Below are 21,713 nucleotides of genomic sequence, written 5' to 3'. Positions count from 1 at the left end.
ATCAACTCCTAATTCCCTCACGTACAATTTCTCCTCACGACGCCGAGTCACTGAAGGCGGGAAACCTCACAGCGCCCGTCAGCGCCACCTTCCGGACGTTTATTTTTAAACTGTAAATATATTTCGCGTTACGTTGCTGCCCTCTTTTGGTCAAATGACGCTATGGGTGTGTATTTGACGACTGGCGCGTTTTTTCTCTCATTTTGGTCCTCGCAGCGCTTCGTCGTTTTTAACGTGACGTCACATGATTGAATTCAGTATGGAACCGGCAGCGGGAAAAATAGTCAGAGAAAAAGTACGTATGTCATTATATACTGCTAGGCGTATACCGGAGGCTGTAATCGGCGTTTAGTCACATTCGTAGGCATGCAATAACGCGTTAGCTTGAACTACAAGTCCCGGAATGCATTGCGCAGATAGAACTATATAGAAATTTAAGATTTGCCTGTAAAGACCAATAAGGTGGCTGCTTTCATTATCTATACTGCACTGTTATTGGTTACAATGTACAGTGGTGTTTTTGATAGCTGCCAATAAGGTAGCTGCAGTCATCATACTGCACTGTTATTGGTTACAATGTACAGTGGTGTCTGATAGCTACCAATACGGTTGTAGCTTTCATTATCTATACTACACTATTATTGGTTGCTATGTATAGTGGTGTTTTTGATAGCTGCCAATAAGGTAGCTGCTGTCATCATACTGCACTGTTATTGGTTACAACGTACAGTGGTGTCTGATAGCTACCAATAAGGTTGCTGCTTTCACTATGCTACACTGTTATTGGTTGCTATGCACAGTCGTGTCTCCTTTACAAACCAATAAGGTTGCTGCTTTCTTTATCTAAACTGCCCTGTTATTAGTTGCTATGGGAGACACTACCTGTTTTCTCAGGTTGCTATGTAGATCCCTGTGCTGTTTTCCAGCCTTCTCGCCCTTGCTGTCAGTGAATAGCGTCTGGGCCCCTGTCCTGGTCTTGTCACAGCTCTGATATACTGTAGTGACCCCTGCACCTGTGTATGTCAGGTGCTTGTGGTTAGAATGGGTTTTCAACTTCCGTATTTACTGACAGCAAGCAGAGATCTTGAAAACTGTGTCAAACTGAGAGCATTAATCAGAAAAAGTAGTGTTAGGTCACCACTGATCTCACCATATTGTGCTTAGCCCCTTAATCGCCAATATGCTGTTTTACTGACCTGATGAATAAGAGAATAGCGCCCCCCGAAGGGCGAAAATAAAGCGAGTGTCCGCTGTTTATTATCACCGACACCCAGCTCCATCGGCCACGATCGGCGTTTGCTTCGGTCACGTCCGTATAACCCACCTGGATGCTGTTGTCACCAGCGATGGCGGCACCTAGGTGGTTAATAGAAGGAGCGAGCACCTTTGGCTCCCTGCGATCGTTTTGTCCTGAAGGTTGCCACAGCAACCTGAAGCAAATAACGTCCTCGGGCGTCTGCCCGCCATGGTGACCTGTTAGCAACATTTTAGTGGAAAAAAATGTCACTTATTTCTCCATTCCACTTTGTTATATCTTCAGGTGCTCCAAGGCAAACATCCTGAACACAGAATTGAACACTTCAAGAGGCGCCGTTTTTACAATAGTCTCATTTTGGGGCATTTCCAATATATAGGCCCCTCCAAAATCTCTTCAAAACTGAAAAAGGTCCCTAAATAGAATATTTTCTAAACTTCCTTGAAAAAAAAAATAGAAAAATTGCTGCTTTAACCCTTCTAACATCCTAACAAAATAAAAGGACGCTGTTGTAATGTAGACATACTGGTAATTAGTTGTTAATTAATGGTTTATTGCCTAGTTTGTGTGGTATGACTACTTGGTTTAAAAAATATAAAGAATACAAATTTGTAAACTGTGAACTTTAAAAAAAAAACAATTTTTAAATTCTTGATTATTATTAATTGTAACATAAAGAACAATGTGTCACGAAAAAGAAAAAAATGATTGGTCAAGAAGGGGTTAGAGTTTATCCATTTGTGGGGTGCAGATAGATTCTTGTAGATTTATTAATGAGGTTTTATACTATTTGTGGGTATATTTCACATTTATTGCATGTCGTTAGGCAACGCTGGGGGTAACATTTGGTGTATAGGCTAAGAAAAGGCTCACATTAAACATATCCATTCACACGCTGACACAAAAACCATGTACCACATACTGTATATATTGTTTTTTGCCTTGTGGCTATTGACACATGGCATACATCAGGGAATCTTCGAGACGAAGGCCTTCATGCAGATATTGTGAAAAAATGAGCGTTTTTTTACCAGTTTTAGTTGATGTTTAATCTATTTGTCCATTTTTATCATCAATCTGGCATCCCTTTTTTTGTGGTGCAAAAAATGAACTTACAGGCTTCTCCTATCCATTAAAACAAAACAAAACGCCGCACTAAGATGGTATCTCTGTTTTTCCCACAGACACATTGATCTGTGACTCAGTTTTCCAGACACTTGATTCCCAAAGACATGTCAACGGATCCATAGACTATAAAGGGTAAGTGTTCTCTCTGGGAAAAATGGACGTCTGACTGCGGGTTTAGGTTAAATTCATATGTCCGTACACGGACTGACCCGAGCTCAGCAGTCCAAGAGGCGGTTAGCTTATGTCAGGAGACTCGGCAGTCAGGCCGGAGATTGCAATACGAGTGCAGATGTGTAAAACCGGCCTTGGACATAGGGCTTACTCAAGGTGCACAGGGATTTAAAGGCTCGTTCAAGCGTGTGTATTTTCAATGCGTATAATGTCCATGGACAATAAAGAAACCAGACAGAAGAAGAATCAACGCCTTAGAAATGTGCTGCTGGAAAAGGATGTTGTCAATGCCATGGATGGCAAGAAGAACAAGCAAGTCAATTTTGGAAGAAATGAAGCCAGACATGTCACTCGAAGCAAGGACCACCAAGTTAACGACTTGCCTACTTTGGACACCTCATACGAAGAGAGCAATCAAAGGAGAAGAACATCATGGTCAGAAGAATGGAAGGAATAAGGCGAAGAAGACGACCAGCAACGCAATGGCTTGATACCATCAAGATAACTGCAGAGAAGACCCTGGTGGATCTACCTAGGCTTACAAGATCGATCTTCCTACTGAGTGTTCATCCATCAAGTCACCATGGCACGAGATCGAGCCGAAGGTCGTCAAATAAATAAAATAAATGTCCATGTGCCAAACCGAGCTCAGACGGACCAACGCAAGTTAGTGGGGTAGTTGAAATGAATGGTTTTAGATGTGGACCAATGGTTTGCTTGTACAAAATCACACCAGGCACTAGTCCGATACGTTTTTGGGTCAAGCTCACCAGTTAAAATCAATGGGTGCATAAAAAATTGGTACCATACAGACGCCAATTGTACGGATTTTGTTTTTGACAGATCCAGTGCAATTAACATAAGAATCTCTGTTTGGCCTTGTATTTTTTTTTAGTCTTTGATGCATGAAAAGTATGACAACATACACGGTACCAAATGAAGAATCGGACAATTGTCTGAACCCGATCTTAGGTTATATACTCACGGGGCATATCTGCTGCTCAATATTGCAGCTGTAAAATCTGCACCATATTCTGCTTATTTAGCTGCAGATTTCGCCGCGGAAATGTTTCGAAGGTGGATGGGGCTTTGGTCCAGTGCCATTTGAAATCCATGGACAGGACAGGTTTGGTGCTTTTTTATTTTTTGGAGACAGCTGCTATGTTTTTATAATCCTGGTCAGCCAATTTAGGGCAAGACGGCGACCTGTAGTCATGTAACATGAATTCTTTAATGGCGAGTTACCAGTCGCAACTATTGAAAAGTGGTAATATGCTCGGAATTTGTGATTTAACTTTTCTTTACTTGTATCATTTGTACAGAGACAATCATGAATTACGGAGATCGCTTTGTTAACACGTTGAGGAAGGTGAACTATCCTAAAGCCTCTAAGTTGAACGGAGAAGACTTTGACTGGCTGTTTGAAACCACAGATGCTAAATCTTTCCTAGACTGGTTCTGTGCCAGCATCACCGAGCAAAACGTGGCGTCAGAAGACAAACTGCAGACCGTTAATGAATTGAAGGAGTCTGGAAAGGCTCTACTGGATGAAAAGGCTTTAGAGGAGGTGATGAAGACATGCAAATCCTCCAGCTCTAAGGTCTCTGCGTTGGAGGAGGTGACGGTGGAGAAGTTGGAGGAAGAACTTAGCAACCTGCAGAAATTACGAGGGCTGCACCTACATAGGCGTAATAAGCTTCAGATGATGGCGTCCGCCAACATGCACTCATGTCTGAAATTCAAAGATATAGAAGACAAGGAGGCCAAAGCCTTGAATAAAACCTTGAGCGACCTGCAACTGATCGGCAACAAGATGAACCGTGAGCTCCAGGCTCTTTTGGAGAGCATCCAGAGGCTCATTTCTTTCTATTGCCTCGATGAGAAGAGTCCAACGTCCTCATCATCACCACCCATCTTCTTATTCCAGGTCCTCCTAGATAAATACTTATCATGTGAAGAACAGAGCACGGCCTCACTCACACAGTTCACTAAAGAACATTTCTTAGAAAATCCCTCAAAGTCCATAGAGGAGACGAATGAAGATTTTAAGCAAATTCAGCTGGACGGAGATAGCCAGGATGATCCGACCCTCGAGGAAAAGTACAAGGAGACAATGAGACTCCAGCTGGCTTACATCAGTGCCAGACACAAGCTCATAGAGGCGAAGGCCAAGCATTCAAGTTTAATGGCTGGTCTACAATGGGTGGAGGCCAATGCCAGTGCCGCTCAGAGCAAGGTAAGCGTGTGATTGGTTCTGGAAATTCACAGTTTAATCAGTCCCATGCAAATTCTTAAACGTGACGCTTAGGCTATGTGCACACGTAGGAAATGTGGTGCAGAATTTTCTGCACTAAATCTGCATCTGCAGATTTGATGCAGTTTCTGTGCAGTTTCTATGCAGTTTCTGTGCAGTTTCTATGCAGTTTCTGTGCAGTTTCTATGCAGATTCTATGCAGATTCTATGCAGTTTCTGCGCAGATTCTATGCAGTTTCTGTGCAGTTTCTGTGCAGTTTCTGTGCAGTTTCTATGCAGTTTCTATGCAGTTTCTGTGCAGTTTCTGTGCAGTACAATGTAAATCAATGGGGAAAAAAAAAAGCTGTGCACATGGTGCAGAAAAATCTGCAGCAGGAACGCTGCAGAACTGCACAAAAGAAGCGACGTGCACTTCTTTGAAATCTGCAGCGTTTCTGCGCAGATTTTTCTGCACCATGTGCACAGCTTTTTTTTTTCCCATTGATTTACATTGTACTGTAAATCACAGTGCAGTTCTGCAGCGTTTCTGCAGCAGAAAAATCTGCTGCAGTTCTGCACCAATTCTGCACTAAATCTGCATCGTGTGCACATACCCTTAAAGGCAACCTGTCATCACATTCATGCTGCTCAAACAACAGGTGCATGAATCAGACACCACCTGTGCAATTACTGCCAGATATGTTTTACTCAGAAATGCAGCAACATTTCGGAAAAAAACATAGTGAAAAGCCAGCTGTGGACTATTCCTCTTGGATGACTAGTCCGATGTAGTCTGGCCTTTGTCTGCCCTTCTTCAGTTGACTTAAAAATCTATCCTTATATACATATAGGAAGAGACCTGCAAGTCAAAGGGATCATGGCATGACATTTCTTGAAACTTTAAAAATGCAAAAAAAAAAAAAAAAGCCTCTAACATGAAAAAAACTACCCACATAAAAAAAACACCCATCTCCCAAATCAGACATCCGTTCTCCAGACCTGTCTTTTTTCTGTTTTGGTTTCCTTGTTGTATTTCATGTTTTATTTGCTAAAACCTGATTTCTTTGCATTACAAAGGCCTCTCGTAAAGACAAGCTAGCCCTGAGAATATCAAGCTTGAAGGATGAGACCTCAAAGATTGAAAATCACATCGAATCCATAAAAAAGGAGACTCTTCCAGCCCTAGTCCAGGAAAGCTCTCAGAGGCTGAAAATGCCCATTGTGAAAAGAGACTACGATATGCAGATAGATCGCTACCGTTTATACACGTCCAGGCAGGATCTGGCCTGCCACCATCTGATGAAGCAGAAGGCCTCCTTCGAGCTTTTACTCCTCGGCTTTGAGCTGGAGTTAAGGAAACACAGAACTCTGAACCGCCAACTGGAAACCTTAATTCAAAAGCTGAGACAAAGCGCCGACAGTCTGGAAGCAAGATTAATGATGATGTCTGAGGGTTCTTTGTTGGTGTCAACCAAGCCAAGGATCAACATCGACTCTAGAGATTCAGCCGCCCATGGGTAAGATGGTCAATTATCCCAAAGCTGCATACTATCGTAATAGATAATGGCTTTACAGACTATATCCTAAACTTAGGTGTTTAATCGCATGCGACTTTAACGTCCAGCCGGTCCACACTTCACTCTACAGTGACATTTTATAATGTCATTGCAGAGTGAGCAGGAGCGGGGAGCCAAGTGTCATCTCTGCCTTCCTGATCACTATACTCACAGCATGGATGAGCGCCGTAAATACAGTAATGGGAAACACTAACAGCGCCTCCTCCTCTCGGTCTATCAATCGTGTGATTGACGGGTGGTAGGAGGGAACAGGCGCTGGATCAACTCTGCAGGGCAGACAGGATCCTGATTTCTCAAGATCCAATTACAAGTTGCAAAAAATGCTTATGTATCTCTGGCTCTGAGAGTCGCAGTCTGAACTAGTTAAGGCGAGGGCAACATGGAGAGCGGTAAGTCGCGACACAATTAAAGCATGTCTGGAGAACTGCACTCTCCTTCCCCAGTGGGTTTTTTTTGTTTTGTTTTTTTTGGTCCCTCTGTCTTGATCTCTGTACCACCCAGCATCCTGTGTTGACGTTGTCTTTTCCCACATGACCCCAGAAGGTTTTGCAGCTTTTCATTGGGTGTTCTTATAGAACAAGATATCATTGCAAGAAGTTTCTTTTCTTTTTGGGTCACTTGCGTACAGCAGGTAGTGACATATAATTGGTAAATAGATCTTAATACAAAATAGTGGCCTGTCTGGTCATTGAATTTTTATTTCTTCACAATTAGGGCTCTTTTCCACTGTAACTGGAGCTCCTATTAATGCCCTGGTTACAGGGGAGAAAAAAACAATCTTTCCTGACCTCTTGTGGAACAAATTATGTATGTATGTATGTATGTATGTGTATATATATATATATATATATATATACAGTACAGACCAAAAGTTTGGACACACCTTCTCGTTTAAAGATTTTTCTGTATTTTCATGACTATGAACATTGTACATTCACACTAAAGGCATCAAAACTATGAATTAACACATGTGGAATTATATACTTAACAAAAAAGTGTGAAACAACTGAAATTATGTCTAATATTCTAGGTTCTTCAAAGTAGCCACCTTTTGCTTTGATGACTGCTTTGCACACTCTTGGCATTCTCTTGATGAGCTTCAAGAGGTAGTCACCGGGAATGGTCTTCCAACAATCTTGAAGGAGTTCCCAGAGATGCTTAGCACTTGTTGGCCCTTTTGCCTTCACTCTGCGGTCCAGCTCACCCCAAACCATCTCGATTGGGTTCAGGTCTGGTGACTGTGGAGGCCAGGTCATCTGGCGTAGCACCCCATCACTCTCCTTCTTGGTCAAATAGCCCTTACACAGCCTAGAGGTGTGTTTGGGGTCATTGTCCTGTTGAAAAATAAATGATGGTCCAACTAAACGCAAACCGGATGGAATAGCATGCCGCTGCAAGATGCTGTGGTAGCCATGCTGGTTCAGTATGTCTTCAATTTTGAATAAATCCCCAACAGTGTCACCAGCAAAGCACCCCCACACCATCACACCTCCTCCTCCATGCTTCACGGTGGGAACCAGGCATGTAGAGTCCATCCGTTCACCTTTTCTGCGTCGCACAAAGACAGTGGTTGGTACCAAAGATCTCAAATTTGGAATCATCAGACCAAAGCACAGATTTCCACTGGTCTAATGTCCATTCCTTGTGTTCTTTAGCCCAAACAAGTCTCTTCTGCTTGTTGCCTGTCCTTAGCAGTGGTTTCCTAGCAGCTATTTTACCATGAAGGCCTGCTGCACAAAGTCTCCTCTTAAAGGGAACCTGTCACCCCTCCTCAGGCGTTTGTAACTAAAAGGAGCCAACTTGTGCAGCATTGTGACAAGGTGGCTCTTTTAGTTATGCTCCCTGCACACGCTGAAATAAACATTTATAAAATGTGCCCCCTCATACCCTGAAATCGCCAGGGAAGGCAGGTCTTTCGTTCCTAAGCGAGACGCCTCCCAGCCGTCACTCCGGGCCTGTGCGCGCCGGGCGCTGCCTCCTCTTGCTTTATTATTGTCCCTGGCGCCTGCGTTGTAAGTACGAAGGGCAGCGCAACTGCACATGCCCGAAAAAAAACTTAATGCGCAGGCGCCGGGGACGATAATGAAGCTAGAGGAGGCGGCGCCCGGCGCATACTGGCCCACACACATGCATACAAATATGCAAGATAAAAAGTGCATAAAGAATAAAAAAAAAAACATTTTTGATGTGAAATGTGAACATTAAAACATATGAAAAAAAAAACTAATGCAAAAGTTGCATTTTCATTTTTGTAATTCGTATGTATCTCAAAACAGCAGAAAACATAATTTCTCCCACATGAAACAAAGCATAATACAGTCAAGTCAGGAAAAAAAAAAGTTATGGCTGTTAAAAAGCAGAGGCAAAAAAATCATTCAATTGTTCAGTGATTGAGGCCTTTGTTGGCCGGGTCATGGTAAGATGTCAGCAGTCCTTGCCGGAGACCTACACTTAAAGGCCTCTGCGCTATGGGTGCATTTTAGATGACACCATCATGGGCGACTTTTGTAAATGCCGTGTCCCTTTGTGCTCCTGAATTGGTGAATGTGTGAATTGGCTTATTAAGGTTTACCTCAAGGTCAGTGGGTTGTAATGCCTGAATGAGCCGCTCCAGTATAGAGATGTCTGTACATATGTGCATATGTTATTATTAATGTAGAAGGACGGGTATCTAGGGACCAAGCAGAGCGCCAGTCTCTGCCCTTAGACCCCCATATAGAAGGTTTTGTGCTAGGGATATTGTTGAAGGTTTATTCCCATCTAATTTTTTCATGCCTGAAAGGTTAATAATGGGGAATATGGCAGCATGTTTTTGCGTTTGCGTTGGGCCGAGCGTTGGATCGAGCGTTGGATCGAGCGTTGGGCCGAGCGTTGGACCGAGCGTTGGACCGACTGTTATCCCAGCTTTACTTCATCGAGCTCTAACCATTAGCCATGGATCTATGGAAACAGATAAGAGCTGCCCTAAGTCTGTAACTCCCATTCATTCCTTGGCCATCTCTCTACCTCTACCTTCGGGGTCAATGATTCAGGGTTATTCCTGTCTCGGCCATTCAGGACTGAGATGAGAATAACCCTTGAACAACCAGTTGGATCCACACTGTCCTAGGCCAGTAACCATACTATTGTGCACTCTTATTTTGCAGATTATTTGAGCTTCTGGACGGAGATGACACTCAGAAACTCTTCAGAACGTACAGCGGTCTAGAATCTGTGGCGCAGAAGCTATCCCGGGACACCCAGTCTCTAAAGGACCAGCTCGCCGTCTCTGAGCAAGAACAGTCCCTTTATATGTCAAAGCTGGAATCCAATCTGAAGACATTACAAGATTATATGTATCCGGATGGAAACGAGCTTATGTTAAGTACCCCAGTGAGTACTTCTTAGGCTACTCGTCTGTGCTGTAATTGGGACTGGTTGTCACATGGCCGACGCAGAGGACATAGTAGATCTGCAGTACCCTGCAGTGACCACTACACAGTTCACACAGCTGATTGCGAGGGGTCGGATTCTCACAGATCTGATATCACTTATTCTTTGGATAAGTCATCAGTATAAGTGTAGCCAAACAAACCCTTTAGGTTTTTGTTTCAGGGGCAAAAACCAGTGTGAATAAGTCCTTAGTCCAATTTAAACTTCATCTAGGTCTGTCAAAAACAACCAGTACGGCTGTCATTACGTATCTCTCTAGGATTGTCATCCAGCTTTCCGAGCGTCCCGAGCGTCTAGTCTACAGTTATGTAGAGGATAATTTTCTCCCCAGAGCGAGGCACATTTGCTGAGTTTACATGAATAGACTGATGTGTAATCACTTTATAATGATTCTTTTTTTGCTTTTTTTTCCGCCTTTGTGTTTTCAGGAGCTGTCTTCCAATTTTCAGCAATTATATTCACATCTAGACAAATTAAATAAGATTTTATTGGAGGTTCTGGAGGATCTGCGGGTAAAGCGGAAGATTTTACAGTCAAGCAGGTTTGACAGATTGGAAAAAGAACTTTATGTTTACTTCTTCCAGAACGAGGAGCTTCTGAAGAGCATCGTGCAAAACCTGGAGTCTCAGGCCGAGCGTTTTGCCTCGTAGCGGTCCTTCTTTTATTGTGGATTTGATCATTGTATGTGCAATAATATAAATCTGTTTTTACTGAAAGTGTAAATGAAGATATAAATTTTAGACAAGAATGCTGTGGCTGCAACGTCACAAATCAGACATTAAAAGGATAGCAAGTTATCGTACTGATTGTGTAGGGGGGAACTGACCATTCCGAACTCCCTCGAATGGTAGGTGAACATGCTCATTCGCTGCTCCATTCATTGTCTGTGGGATTTTTTTTCGGCAGTTCCATAGAATAGGGGTGGGCAATTAATTTTTAATTTTCCCAAGGGGCCAAATAAGATACTGTGACAGTAGTAGAGGACCGAACCAAAATTCCGACCTTTTTTATTACTATTGTTGTTTTATATTAAATTCTATCACTTGATATTGAGCAGGAATAAGGATGTTGACTAACTGCTACTGTTAATACATAATAGGATAGGGTTTATTGTAACTTGTATTCTTACTTGTAGCAGATATTAAAAACTATATAATTTACTGTTTTTTTTGTAAGGTATATAAAAAGCCCCTGCTGTCAGCTTTATATTGTCTGGTTATCAAAAATAGAGGTGCCCCACACGGTTTGTTGTTGTTTCTTTTTTTTAATTATTTAAATAAATAATTTAAAAATAAATGGTTTGGGGTCCCCCTCATTTTTGACAACCAGCCAAGCTAAATCAGACAGCTGGGGGCTGTTTTTCTCAGATTGGGAAGGGGACATGGATATTGGCCCTTCCCAGCCTATATTTGCATCTTCATTACTAACCTATGGGCTTAATATCAGCTGACATCAACCCCACAACTTTAACCCCACTTGCCACCACACCAGGGCAAGTGGGAAGACTGAGGCTAAGTGCCAGAATAGGCACATCTAATGGATTGCCATTTCTGGGTCTGCCGAGAGCTGATGGTTTTAGTCTGTGAATCGGCCAATATTCATGGCCTTTTTCTGGGCTATTAATATCAGCTGGCAATTCTGTTTAGCATTTGCTGGTTAGGGATTATAGGGGGGCCTCTACATCATTTTTTTTTTTGGAGGGGTGTCTCCCCTGTAATAACAAATATAGGGTAAGCAAACAGATGTGAGCTGATTTTAATAGCCTGAATACTGGCCTATTCCCAGAATATTAACATCTTCCCCCAGCCATTGGCTTTCCCTCAGTTGTTTATGAAAATTATGGGAGACCCCACTCAAGTTTTTTCATTTATTTTTTAAATAAATACACAGATTGGCGCACCAGAAAGCTAATATACAAAAGCAATGTACAAAAATTCAGGAGCCCACCACAACATACAGCACCACCAAGTGATACTGCCTGTATCAGCAGGACCCAGCGTTTACAGAACATGGTGGAAGAGTATGTGTCCACACATATTCATGTACAAACTGATGGGTTTGCCCCATTTAACTATTGGATGTCAAAGCTGGACACATGGTCAGAGCTTGCTCTGTATGCTTTGGAGGTGCTGGCCTACCCTGCAGCAAGTGTCATGTCAGAGTTTGCCTTTAGCACCTCAGGTGATGTCATCACAGACAGGCGCATCCGTGGGGAAGATGACATTCCTAAAAATGAACAAGGGGACAAAGGACATGACCGTATGTTCGGCTGACTAGACAATTATACCAGCTGCATCTAGCCATGGTTACACTATATTTTTTGTTTAATTATGTTGCATGCCAAAATTTTAACAATTTTTTTTTTTTAAAACAATGTTGGCCTCCTCCCTCTTTTCCATGTACACCTCCACCCCCTCCTCCACTTGTATTTTTTTTTGTTGTTTATTCCATTTTTTTTGTTTCTGGTATTTTAAGTAATTTACTTAAAAAAAAAAAGTGGAATGGATGATGGATGGATGGATATAGGAGTGATAGATGAATAATGGAGGAATGGATGGAGCCATTTTTGATAACCAACCAAGGGAAAGCAGACACCTGGGTGCTGAAGCCCTCAGGCTTCTGCTTTCCCTTAGCTGGTTATTAAAATAGGGGGGAACCCCAAAGGTTTTTTTTATTTATTTTTTGCTTTTGGAAAAAATATGTGGCACCCCTCCTATTTTTAATAACCAGCTGAGGGAAAGCCAACGGTTGGGGGCTGATGGTAATATTCCGGGAACGGGCCAATAGCCATAAAGGTTCCCAGGCTATTAATAGCAGTTTGCTTAGCCTTTACTGGTTATTATAGAGGAGACCCCCACAAAAAAAAATGATGTCGGGGCCCTTATATTCAATAACCAGCAAAGGCTAAAAGAAGCTGTGTGCTGATATTAACCCCTTATTGTCCAGGGGTATTTCAGTTTTGGAATTTCAGTTTTTTGCTCCCCTACTTCCCAGAGCCACAACTTTTTTTATTTTTCGGTCAATATGGCCATGTTAGGGCTTGTTTTTGTGGGACAAGTCATACTTTTGAATGACACCATTGGTTTTAACATCGTGTACTGGAAAACGGGAAAAAAATTGTGGTGCAATTGCCAAAAAAAAGTGCAATTCCACAGTTGTGTTTTTTTTTTTTTGTTTTTTTTTTTTACCATGTTCACTAAATGTTAAATCTGACCTGTCATTATGATTCTCCAGGTCATTACGAGTTCACAGACACCAAACATTATAGGTTAATTTTTATTTAAGTGGTGAAAAAAAAAGCAAAAATTTGTTAATTAAAAAAAGGTGCAATTTTCCGAGACCTGTAGCAACTCCATTTTTCGTGATCTGGGGCTGGGTGAGGGCTTATTTTTTGCACACTGAGCTGACGTTTTTATTGATACCATTTCGGTGTAGATACGATCTTTTGTTCGCCGCTATTGCATTTTATTGCAATGTAGCAGCGACTAAAAAATTGTAATTCTGGCGGTTTTAATTTTTTATCATTACGCCGTTTAGCGTTCGGGTTAATTCTTTTTTTATACTGAGAGATCAGGCAATTCTGAACATGGCGATACCTTTTCTGTTTAATATTTTTACTTTTTGCATGCTTCAATAGTTTCCATGCTGCAGTACTTCCATCACTTCTGCTACATACATTCGATGATCAGATCGCATGTGTGTAGCAGAAATGCTCACTTGCTATGAGCGCTGACCACGGGCATATTATTATTATTATTATTCATTTTTATAGCGCCATTTATTCCATGGCGCTTTACATGTGAAATACGGGTCAAATATAGACAAATACATTAAACATGAGCAAAAAACAAGGCACACGGGTACATAAGGAGGGAGGACCCTGCCCGCGAGGGCTCACAATCTGCAGGGGATGGGTGATGATACACTAGGAGAGGGCAGAGCTGGTTGTGCGGCGGTTCAGTAGGTTCAGGATCACTGCAGGTTGTAGGCTTGTCGGAAGAGGTGGGTCTTCAGGTTCTTTTTGAAGGTTTCTATGGTAGGCGAGAATCTGATGTGTTGGGGTAGAGAGTTCCAGAGTGTGGGGGAAGCACGGGAGAAGTCTTGGATGCGGTTGTGGGAAGAAGAGATGAGAGGGGAGTAGAGAAGGAGGTCTTGAGAGGACCGGAGGTTGCGTGTTGGTAGGTACCGGGAGATCATGTCACAGATGTATGGAGGAGATAGGTTGTGGATGGCTTTGTAGGTCATTGTGAGGGTTTTGAACTGGAGTCTCTGGGCAATAGGAAGCCAGTGAAGGGCTTGGCATAGGGGAGAGGCTGGGGAATAGCGGGGAGACAGGTAGATTAGTCGAGCAGCAGAGTGTAGGATGGATTGGAGTGGTGCCAGAGTGCTAGAGGGGAGTCCAGAGAGTAGGAGGTTGCAGTAGTCGAGGCGGGAGATGATAAGGGCATGCACTAGTGTTTTTGTGGTGTCACGGTCAAGGAATGCGCGGATCCGGGAAATGTTTTTGAGTTTGAGGCGGCAGGAGGAGGCAAGGGCTTGGATATGTGGCTTGAAAGAGAGGGCAGAGTCGAGGATCACCCCGAGGCACCGGGCGTGTGGGACTGGGGAAAGTGAGCAGCCATTGACATTGATGGATAGGTCTGGTGGAGGGGTAGAGTGAGATGGGGGAAAGATGATGAATTCTGTTTTGTCCATGTTCAGTTGTAGAAAGCGAGCAGAAAAGAAGGCTGAAATAGCAGACAGACAGTGCGGGATTTTGGTAAGTAAGGAGGTGAGGTCAGGTCCGGATAGGTAGATCTGCGTGTCATCAGCATAGAGATGGTACTGCATACCGTGGGATTCTATGAGCTGTCCCAGACCGAAGGTGTAGATGGAGAAGAGTAGGGGTCCTAGGACTGAGCCTTGGGGAACACCGACTGACAAGGGGCGAGGTGAGGAGGTGGTGTGGCGGAGGGAGACACTGAATGTCCGATCTGTCAGATATGATGAGATCCAGGAAAGGGCCAAGTCTGTGATGCCAAGAGATGAGAGGATTTGTAGCAGAAGGGAGTGGTCCACAGTGTCAAAGGCAGAAGGCATATCCGCAATGACAACCATAGAGGCTGCTTCAGACCTCTGGGTGTCATACCGACCATCGTTGCCCCGTGATCATGTGACAGGGTCACCGATGGGCAGAATTTACTAGCGCTTCTAGTAAGCGCGAGTTAAATGCCGCTGTCAGAGATTGACAGCGGCATTTAATTACCATAACAGCCACTGGTGGATTGCGATTCCACCCGTAGCTGTCATGGGCACGTCAGCTGTATACAGCAGCAGACATGTGCCCGGAAAGATGCGGGCTTAGCGCCGGAGTCTGCACCAAACGGGGAGTCTAACGTGAGCGTACTATTACGCCCAACATGGGAATTAGTTAAGTAGCCCAGGAAAGAGCCATGGATATTGTCTCTCTCTCAAACTAAAAACATCAGCTCTTAGTCGACCCAAAAATAGCGCATCCATAAGATGCACCAATTTGGCGCTTAGCCTCACTCTTCCCACTTGCCCTGGTGCAGTGGCAAGTGGGATAATAGTTGTGTGGTTGATATCAGCTTTGTAATGTCAGCTGTCATCAAGTCCAGATGTTAGTAATGGAGAGAGGTCTGAGACGCCCCCATTACTAACCCTATAGCCATATTGTAATATACAGTAGACAGTCAGAATAATGTCCTTTATTTGAAATACCACCATTCTTTTGCCCATATTTTTTCTTCAAAAATTAAAAATAATGAAACTAGACACCATATTCCTCACCTGTCCGACGAGAAGATAATCCATATCTGTCCCACAAAGAAGCCCAGTTCTGCTACATCTGGGTGGTTTGTTGAATGCTGGCATGATACGACTGCTCTCCACACCAGCCAGCTCACACTGAGACAGGAGCATGATTAAGCTCCTGCAGTGTGTAGCGCTGACTTGAGAAACAACACCGGACCGGAGTTCATAGCTGATGAACCCAGGTCATATCACTGACGTCACTGCTGCCATCATGTGAAAGCTTTCACATAGCGAGCGGTGACATCAATGAGTTGACGGGTTGAACCCCGGTGACCTTTCGCACTTCAGCTCTAGACACTTCGGGGGTGTTCTCACGCTCCTGTCTCAGTGTGTTCCATCTGGCTTGGTGAGCTGTCGCATCATGGAACAAATATGGATTATCTTCTCATTGGACAGGTGAGGAATATGATGGTTTATTATTTTTTATTTTACAGTAATAAAGTAGTAAATTACAGTAATAAATGGGAAAAAGAGGGACAGTGAGTATTTGTTTAAAACAAAAAAGAAGTCTGTGTTTTTCAATTAAAGAACTTTATTCTGGCTGCGTATTCTTTACAATCTGTCTATTGGTTTAGTAATGGGGGCATCTTATAGACATCTCTTCATTACTGACCCCTGGGCTTGATGTCAGCTGACATTACAAAGTTGACATCAAGCCCACAACTATTACCCCACTTGTTACCGCACCAGGGCAAGTGGGAAGAGCGAGACTAAGGGGCAAAATTGGTGTATCTAGTAGATGTGCCTTTTCTGGGGCGGTTGAGTTTGGCTATTTTTAGGCTGGGGGGCAATATTCATGACCTCTTACCAGTCTGAGAATACCAGCCCCCAGCTGTCTGCTTTAGCTTGGCTGGTTATCAAAAATGGGGGGACCCTACGCCTTTGATTAAATAATTAAAAAAAAAAATGGTGTGGGGACCTCTTTGTTGAATACTAGATGGTGGCCCGATTCTAACGCATCGGGTATTCTAGAATATGCATGTCCACGTAGTATATATCACAGCCCACGTAGTATATATCACAGCCCACGTATTATATTGCCCAGCAACGTAGTATATTGCCCAGTGACGTAGTATACAGCACAAAGCCACGTAGTATATTGCACAGCAACGTAGTATACAGCACAGAGCCATGTAGTATATTGCACAGCGACACAGTATACAGCACAGAGCCACAAAGTATATTGCCCAGTGAAGTAGTATACAGCACAGAGCCACATAGTATATTGGCCAGTCACGTAGTATATTGCCCAGCCACGTATGTCACAGGTTAAAAAATAAACATATACTCACCTTCCGAGGGCTCCTTGTAGTTCTGTCGCCTGTGTGCGGTGCAGGCGGCAGCTTCCGGTCCCAGGGTGTTATGACGTCGCGGTCACATGACCGTGACGTCATGGCAGGTCCTTCTCACGCAGGCGCGCAGGACCTGTGATGACGTCGCGGTCACATGACCGTGACGTCATGGAAGGTCCTTCTCGTCATGGAAGATCCTTGCCACCGGAACCTGCCGCTTGCATGGAGCGGTCACCGGAGCGTCGCGAGGAGCGGGAAAGGCGGCGTAGGTGAGTACCGTATATAATGATTTTTTTTTTTATTATTATTATTTTTAACATTAGATCTTTTTACTATTGACACTGCATATTCAGCATCAATAGTAAAAACTTGGTGACACAGGGTTAATAACGGCGGTAACGGAGTGAGTTACCCACGGCATAACGCGGTCCGTTACCGCTGGCATTAACCCTGCGTGAGCGGTGACTACGGGGAGTATGGAGCGGGCGCCGGGCACTGACTGCAGGGGAGTAGGGAGGGACTAATCGGACTGTGGCCGTCGCTGATTGGTCGCGGCAGCCATGACAGGCAGCTGGCAAGACCAATCAGCGACTTGGATTCCATGAGAGACTGAGGCCGCTACCAATAATAATAATAATAATCTTTATTTATATAGCGCCAACATATTCTGCAGCGCTTTACAGTTTAAGGGCTCATTTCCACATGCGAGGCACACGTCCGTATCTCGCATGTGGAAACCAAGCCCTGGCGCCGGCACTTTGGAGCGGAGCTGTGCAGCTCCATGTGTTCCTATGCGGCCGCACAGCTCCGCTCCTGAGTGCCGGCTCCACAGCTTGGTTTCCACATGCGAGATACGGACGTGTGACTCGCATGTGGAAATGAGCCCTTAGGGTATGTTTCCACGGTCAGGAAACGGTGCTTGTTTGACGCTGCGCAGAGCTGCAGCGTCCTGATGTTCCAGCATAGTGGAGGGGATTTTATGAAATCCTGTCTCCACTATGCGTGGAAACCCGCACGCGGCAGCCCTGCGACTCCGGACATGCTGCGCGTCTTTTCAGATCGCAGCATGTCCGTATGCCTTGCGGGGACGCAGCGTCCCCGCAAGGCATATCACGGCGCTATGGGAGAGAGCGATCATCCCGGATGTGAAGAGTTAACACATCCGGCATGATCGCGTCCCAGAAAGGGGGCGGGGCTTAGCGCCGAGCGGCGATACCGCCGGCCATCCTGACTGTGGAAACATACCCTTACAGTTTCAAACACAACAGTCATAGGTAACAACGTTAACAATCTATAATATAACGCTGGGAGCGTCACTCGCAGTCTGGACCCCACAGAGTGACGCTCCCAGGAGATCGCGGTAAGCGTAAACACTGAACGCACACCGCGATCTCCAACGGAGAGGTAGGGACCGCCAGGAGGGCAAGTATATTCACCTGTCCCCCGTTCCAGCGCTGCGTGCGGCTCCGTCTCCGTGTCCCGGTCCTCTGCCTGTGACGGTCACAGTTCAGAGGGCGCGATGACGCGCTTAATGCGCGCCGCCCTCTGACTGAACAGTCACAGCCAGAGGAGCCGGAAGAAGCGGCGGGCAGCGTTGGAACGGGACAAACAGGTGAGTATAGCAAGTGCTGGGGGGCCTGAGCTGGCGGCGATACCGGCATCTGACCCCCACAGCACGCCGGTGTCCCCGCCTGCTCAGGCCCCCCAGCACTCGGCGCCCAGCGACGATAGGTGAGTATGGTATTATTTTTTTTATATATCACAGCAGCATACGGGGCATATATTATGGAGCATCTTATGGGGGCCATCAACCATAATGGAGCAGTGTACGGGGGCATATATTATAGAGCATCTTATGGGGGCCATCAATCATAATGGAGCAGTGTACGGGGGCATATACAGTACTATGGAGCATTTTATGGGGGCCATCAACCATAATGGAGCAGTGTACGGGGGCATATATTATAGAGCATCTTATGGGGGCCATCAACCATAATGGAGCAGTGTACGGGGGCATATACTATGGAGCATCTTATGGGGGCCATCAACCATAATGGAGCAGTGTACGGGGGCATATACAGTACTATGGAGCATTTTATGGGGGCCATCAACCATAATGGAGCAGTGTACAGGGGTATATACTATGGAGCATCTTATGGGGGCCATCAACCATAATGGAGCAGTGTACGGGGGCATATAATATGGAGCATCTTATGGGGGCCATAAACCTTTATGGAACAGCGTATGGGGCATATGGATGGGAGCAGCAAATTACAGAACGGTGGCGCAGGATGGGAGCAGCACATGACAGAACGGGGGTGCAGGATGGGAGCAGCACATGACAGAATGGGGGCGCAGGTTGGGAGCAGCACATGTCAGAATGGGGGCGCAGGTTGGGAGCAGCACATGTCAGAATGGAGACCATATACCAATATAAATGCTCGCCACCCGGGTGTAGAAAGGGTTCAATAGCTAGTACAGTAATAAAGCAAAATAAGCCGCCCCTGCTCGTGAGAGCTTACAATCTACAATGAGGTGGGGAAATACAAAGTACAGGTGTGTATTTAGTTTGATGTATTTACAATGATGGTCCAGCCATCTTCAGGGGGTGGGGGATAGATGGAGATAGTGAATGGGCTACACACACACAAACATAAAATGACTTTGATTAGTGAACGTGATAGGCCGCTCTGAACAAATGTGTTTTGAGCGAGCGCCTAAAACTATGCAAGTTGTGGATGGTCCTAATATCTTGGGGTAGAGCATTCCAGAGGATTGGCGAAGCACGGGAGAAGTCTTGGAGTCGGGAGTGTGAGGTACGGATTAGTGCAGAGGTTAGTCGAAAGTCGTTTGCAGAGCGCAGAGGTTGGCTAGGCCGATAGACAGAAATGAGGGAGGAGATGTAAGGGGGTGCTGCACTGTGGAGAGCTTTGTGCGTGAGAACAAGTACTTTGAATTGTATCCTGTAATGAATGGGCAGCCAGTGTAACGACTGGCGAAGAGCGGACACGTCCGAGTAACGATTAGTCAGATGGACGACTCTGGCTGCTGCATTAAGGATGGACTGGAGAAGGGAATGTCGAGTGAGGGGGAAGCCAATTAGTAGAGCGTTACAGTAGTCCAGGCGGGAGTGGATTAGGGCGACAGTGAGAGTTTTTGTTGTCTCCATGGTGAGAAAAGGGCGGATTCTAGAGATGTTCTTTAGGTGTAAGCGGCACGAGCGGGCCAGAGATTGTATGTGGGAGGTGAAGGAGAGATTGGAGTCAAACATAACACCCAGACAGCGTGCCTGCTGCCTAGGTGTTATTATGGTGCCACCCACGGAGAGGGAAATGTCAGATTTAGGGAGGTTAGTAGATGGCGGGAGCAGAAGTTCAGTTTTGTAGAGGTTGAGTTTCAGATAGAGACCAATGAATATCCGTGACAGACAGACAGAAAGACGGAAGTGACCCTTAGACAATTATATAGTAGACCTAACCAATATAACGCTGATGGCTGCAGCCCGCAACTTGTTTTTTCCTGCTCTGGTTGACAAAAGTAGAGGGGACCGCACATCATATATTTTTTTTTATTATTGCACAGGCGACGGATGATGAATACTCTCATCATCGTATGCCTGCTCTTGCTGCTATCAGCAAGAGCAGGCGTACGATGATGAAAGTAGTACTCTCATCAGCTGACGCCTGTGACTGGCGGTAACTAGTGATGAGCGAGTGTACTCGTTGCTTGGGTTTTCCTGAGCACGCTTGGGTGATTTCCAAGTATTTGTAACTGCTCAGAGATTTAGTTCTAGCCAGCTTGATTACATGTTGGGATTCCCTAGCAACCAGGCAACCCCCACATGTATTCAGGCTGGGTAGTAGCTGTAAATCATTCATCTGCAGCGATGAAAACTAAATCTCCGAACACTAACAAATACTCGGAGATCACCCGAGTGCACTCGCTCATCACTAGTGGTAACCTTTTTACTGCTGGTTCATATGCTGTCATCTGAATGGGAACTGCAGCGCTCTGACCGGCGATATTGAACTTACTGCCGATCAGAACCTGTGTGTCACAGGTTTACCGTGACAGAGAGGAGCCAGAAGACCGCAGCGTCTGCTTTCTCCTACTCTGGCACTGATTAGAAGCACTTCACCTTCATATTAAACGGGCAGGTTTCTTTTTAGCAGTTGAGAGCTCCTGGAAGCTTTCCTGCATTAAGGTTCAGCTGTTCACTGTTAGCCACTCCCATCTCCTATGTAATCTAGGCCCTGGCTAGCACTCGGTGCCAGAGTAGCTTTTGCTGCATGGCTTTAGGTTGTTGGTGGTTGTTGTTCGAGAAGGCGTTTAGTGGATTTATCTGTGACTGTACCTAGGTTTTTGGGTGTGTGATAATTCCCATTTTCCTACTTTGGTTTTACCCCATCCTCCACTCCCCAGTGCATTCCTCTGTTGTTTGTGTGAGTATATTTGTATGATTGCTATTTTTTGCTATCCCTGTTTGTATTTCCTTGATAGTCTGGTTGGTGTATTACGGTACACTAATGCTGCCCTCTTCCCTGGGTGGGGGAAGGGTATAGACTGAGGGCAGATTCAGGAGCTAAGGCAAGGTACAGTACAGACCAAAAGTTTGGACACACCTTCTCATTTAAAGATCTTTCTGTATTTTCATGACTATGAAAATTGTACATTCACACTGAAGGAATCAAAACTATGAATTAACACATGTGGAATTACAGTGGGGCAAAAAAGTATTTAGTCAGTCAGCAATAGTGCAAGTTCCACCACTTAAAAAGATGAGAGGCGTCTGTAATTTACATCATAGGTAG

The 21,713-nt window shown here is 44.8% G+C and overlaps 1 protein-coding gene across 1 annotated transcript; it reads left to right on the top strand.

Annotated features, from left to right (window-relative positions):
- Positions 1 to 166: 166 nt before the first annotated feature.
- On the top strand, positions 167 to 10,956 carry HAUS3 (HAUS augmin like complex subunit 3). The gene is made up of 6 exons (XM_077280184.1): positions 167 to 295; positions 2,440 to 2,515; positions 3,877 to 4,790; positions 5,865 to 6,304; positions 9,511 to 9,736; positions 10,225 to 10,956. Exons 3-6 carry the CDS (start codon positions 3,885 to 3,887, stop codon positions 10,444 to 10,446), a joined length of 1,794 nt encoding a protein of 597 aa, XP_077136299.1. The 5' UTR covers positions 167 to 295; positions 2,440 to 2,515; positions 3,877 to 3,884; the 3' UTR covers positions 10,447 to 10,956.
- Positions 10,957 to 21,713: the final 10,757 nt, after the last annotated feature.

The sequence above is a fragment of the Ranitomeya variabilis genome, chromosome 1, assembly GCF_051348905.1.
Source record: "Ranitomeya variabilis isolate aRanVar5 chromosome 1, aRanVar5.hap1, whole genome shotgun sequence".
In the NCBI taxonomy this organism is placed as follows: domain Eukaryota; kingdom Metazoa; phylum Chordata; class Amphibia; order Anura; family Dendrobatidae; genus Ranitomeya; species Ranitomeya variabilis.
Note: the sequence above shows the minus strand (reverse complement) of the source record. Positions and strands in the feature narration are given on the sequence as shown.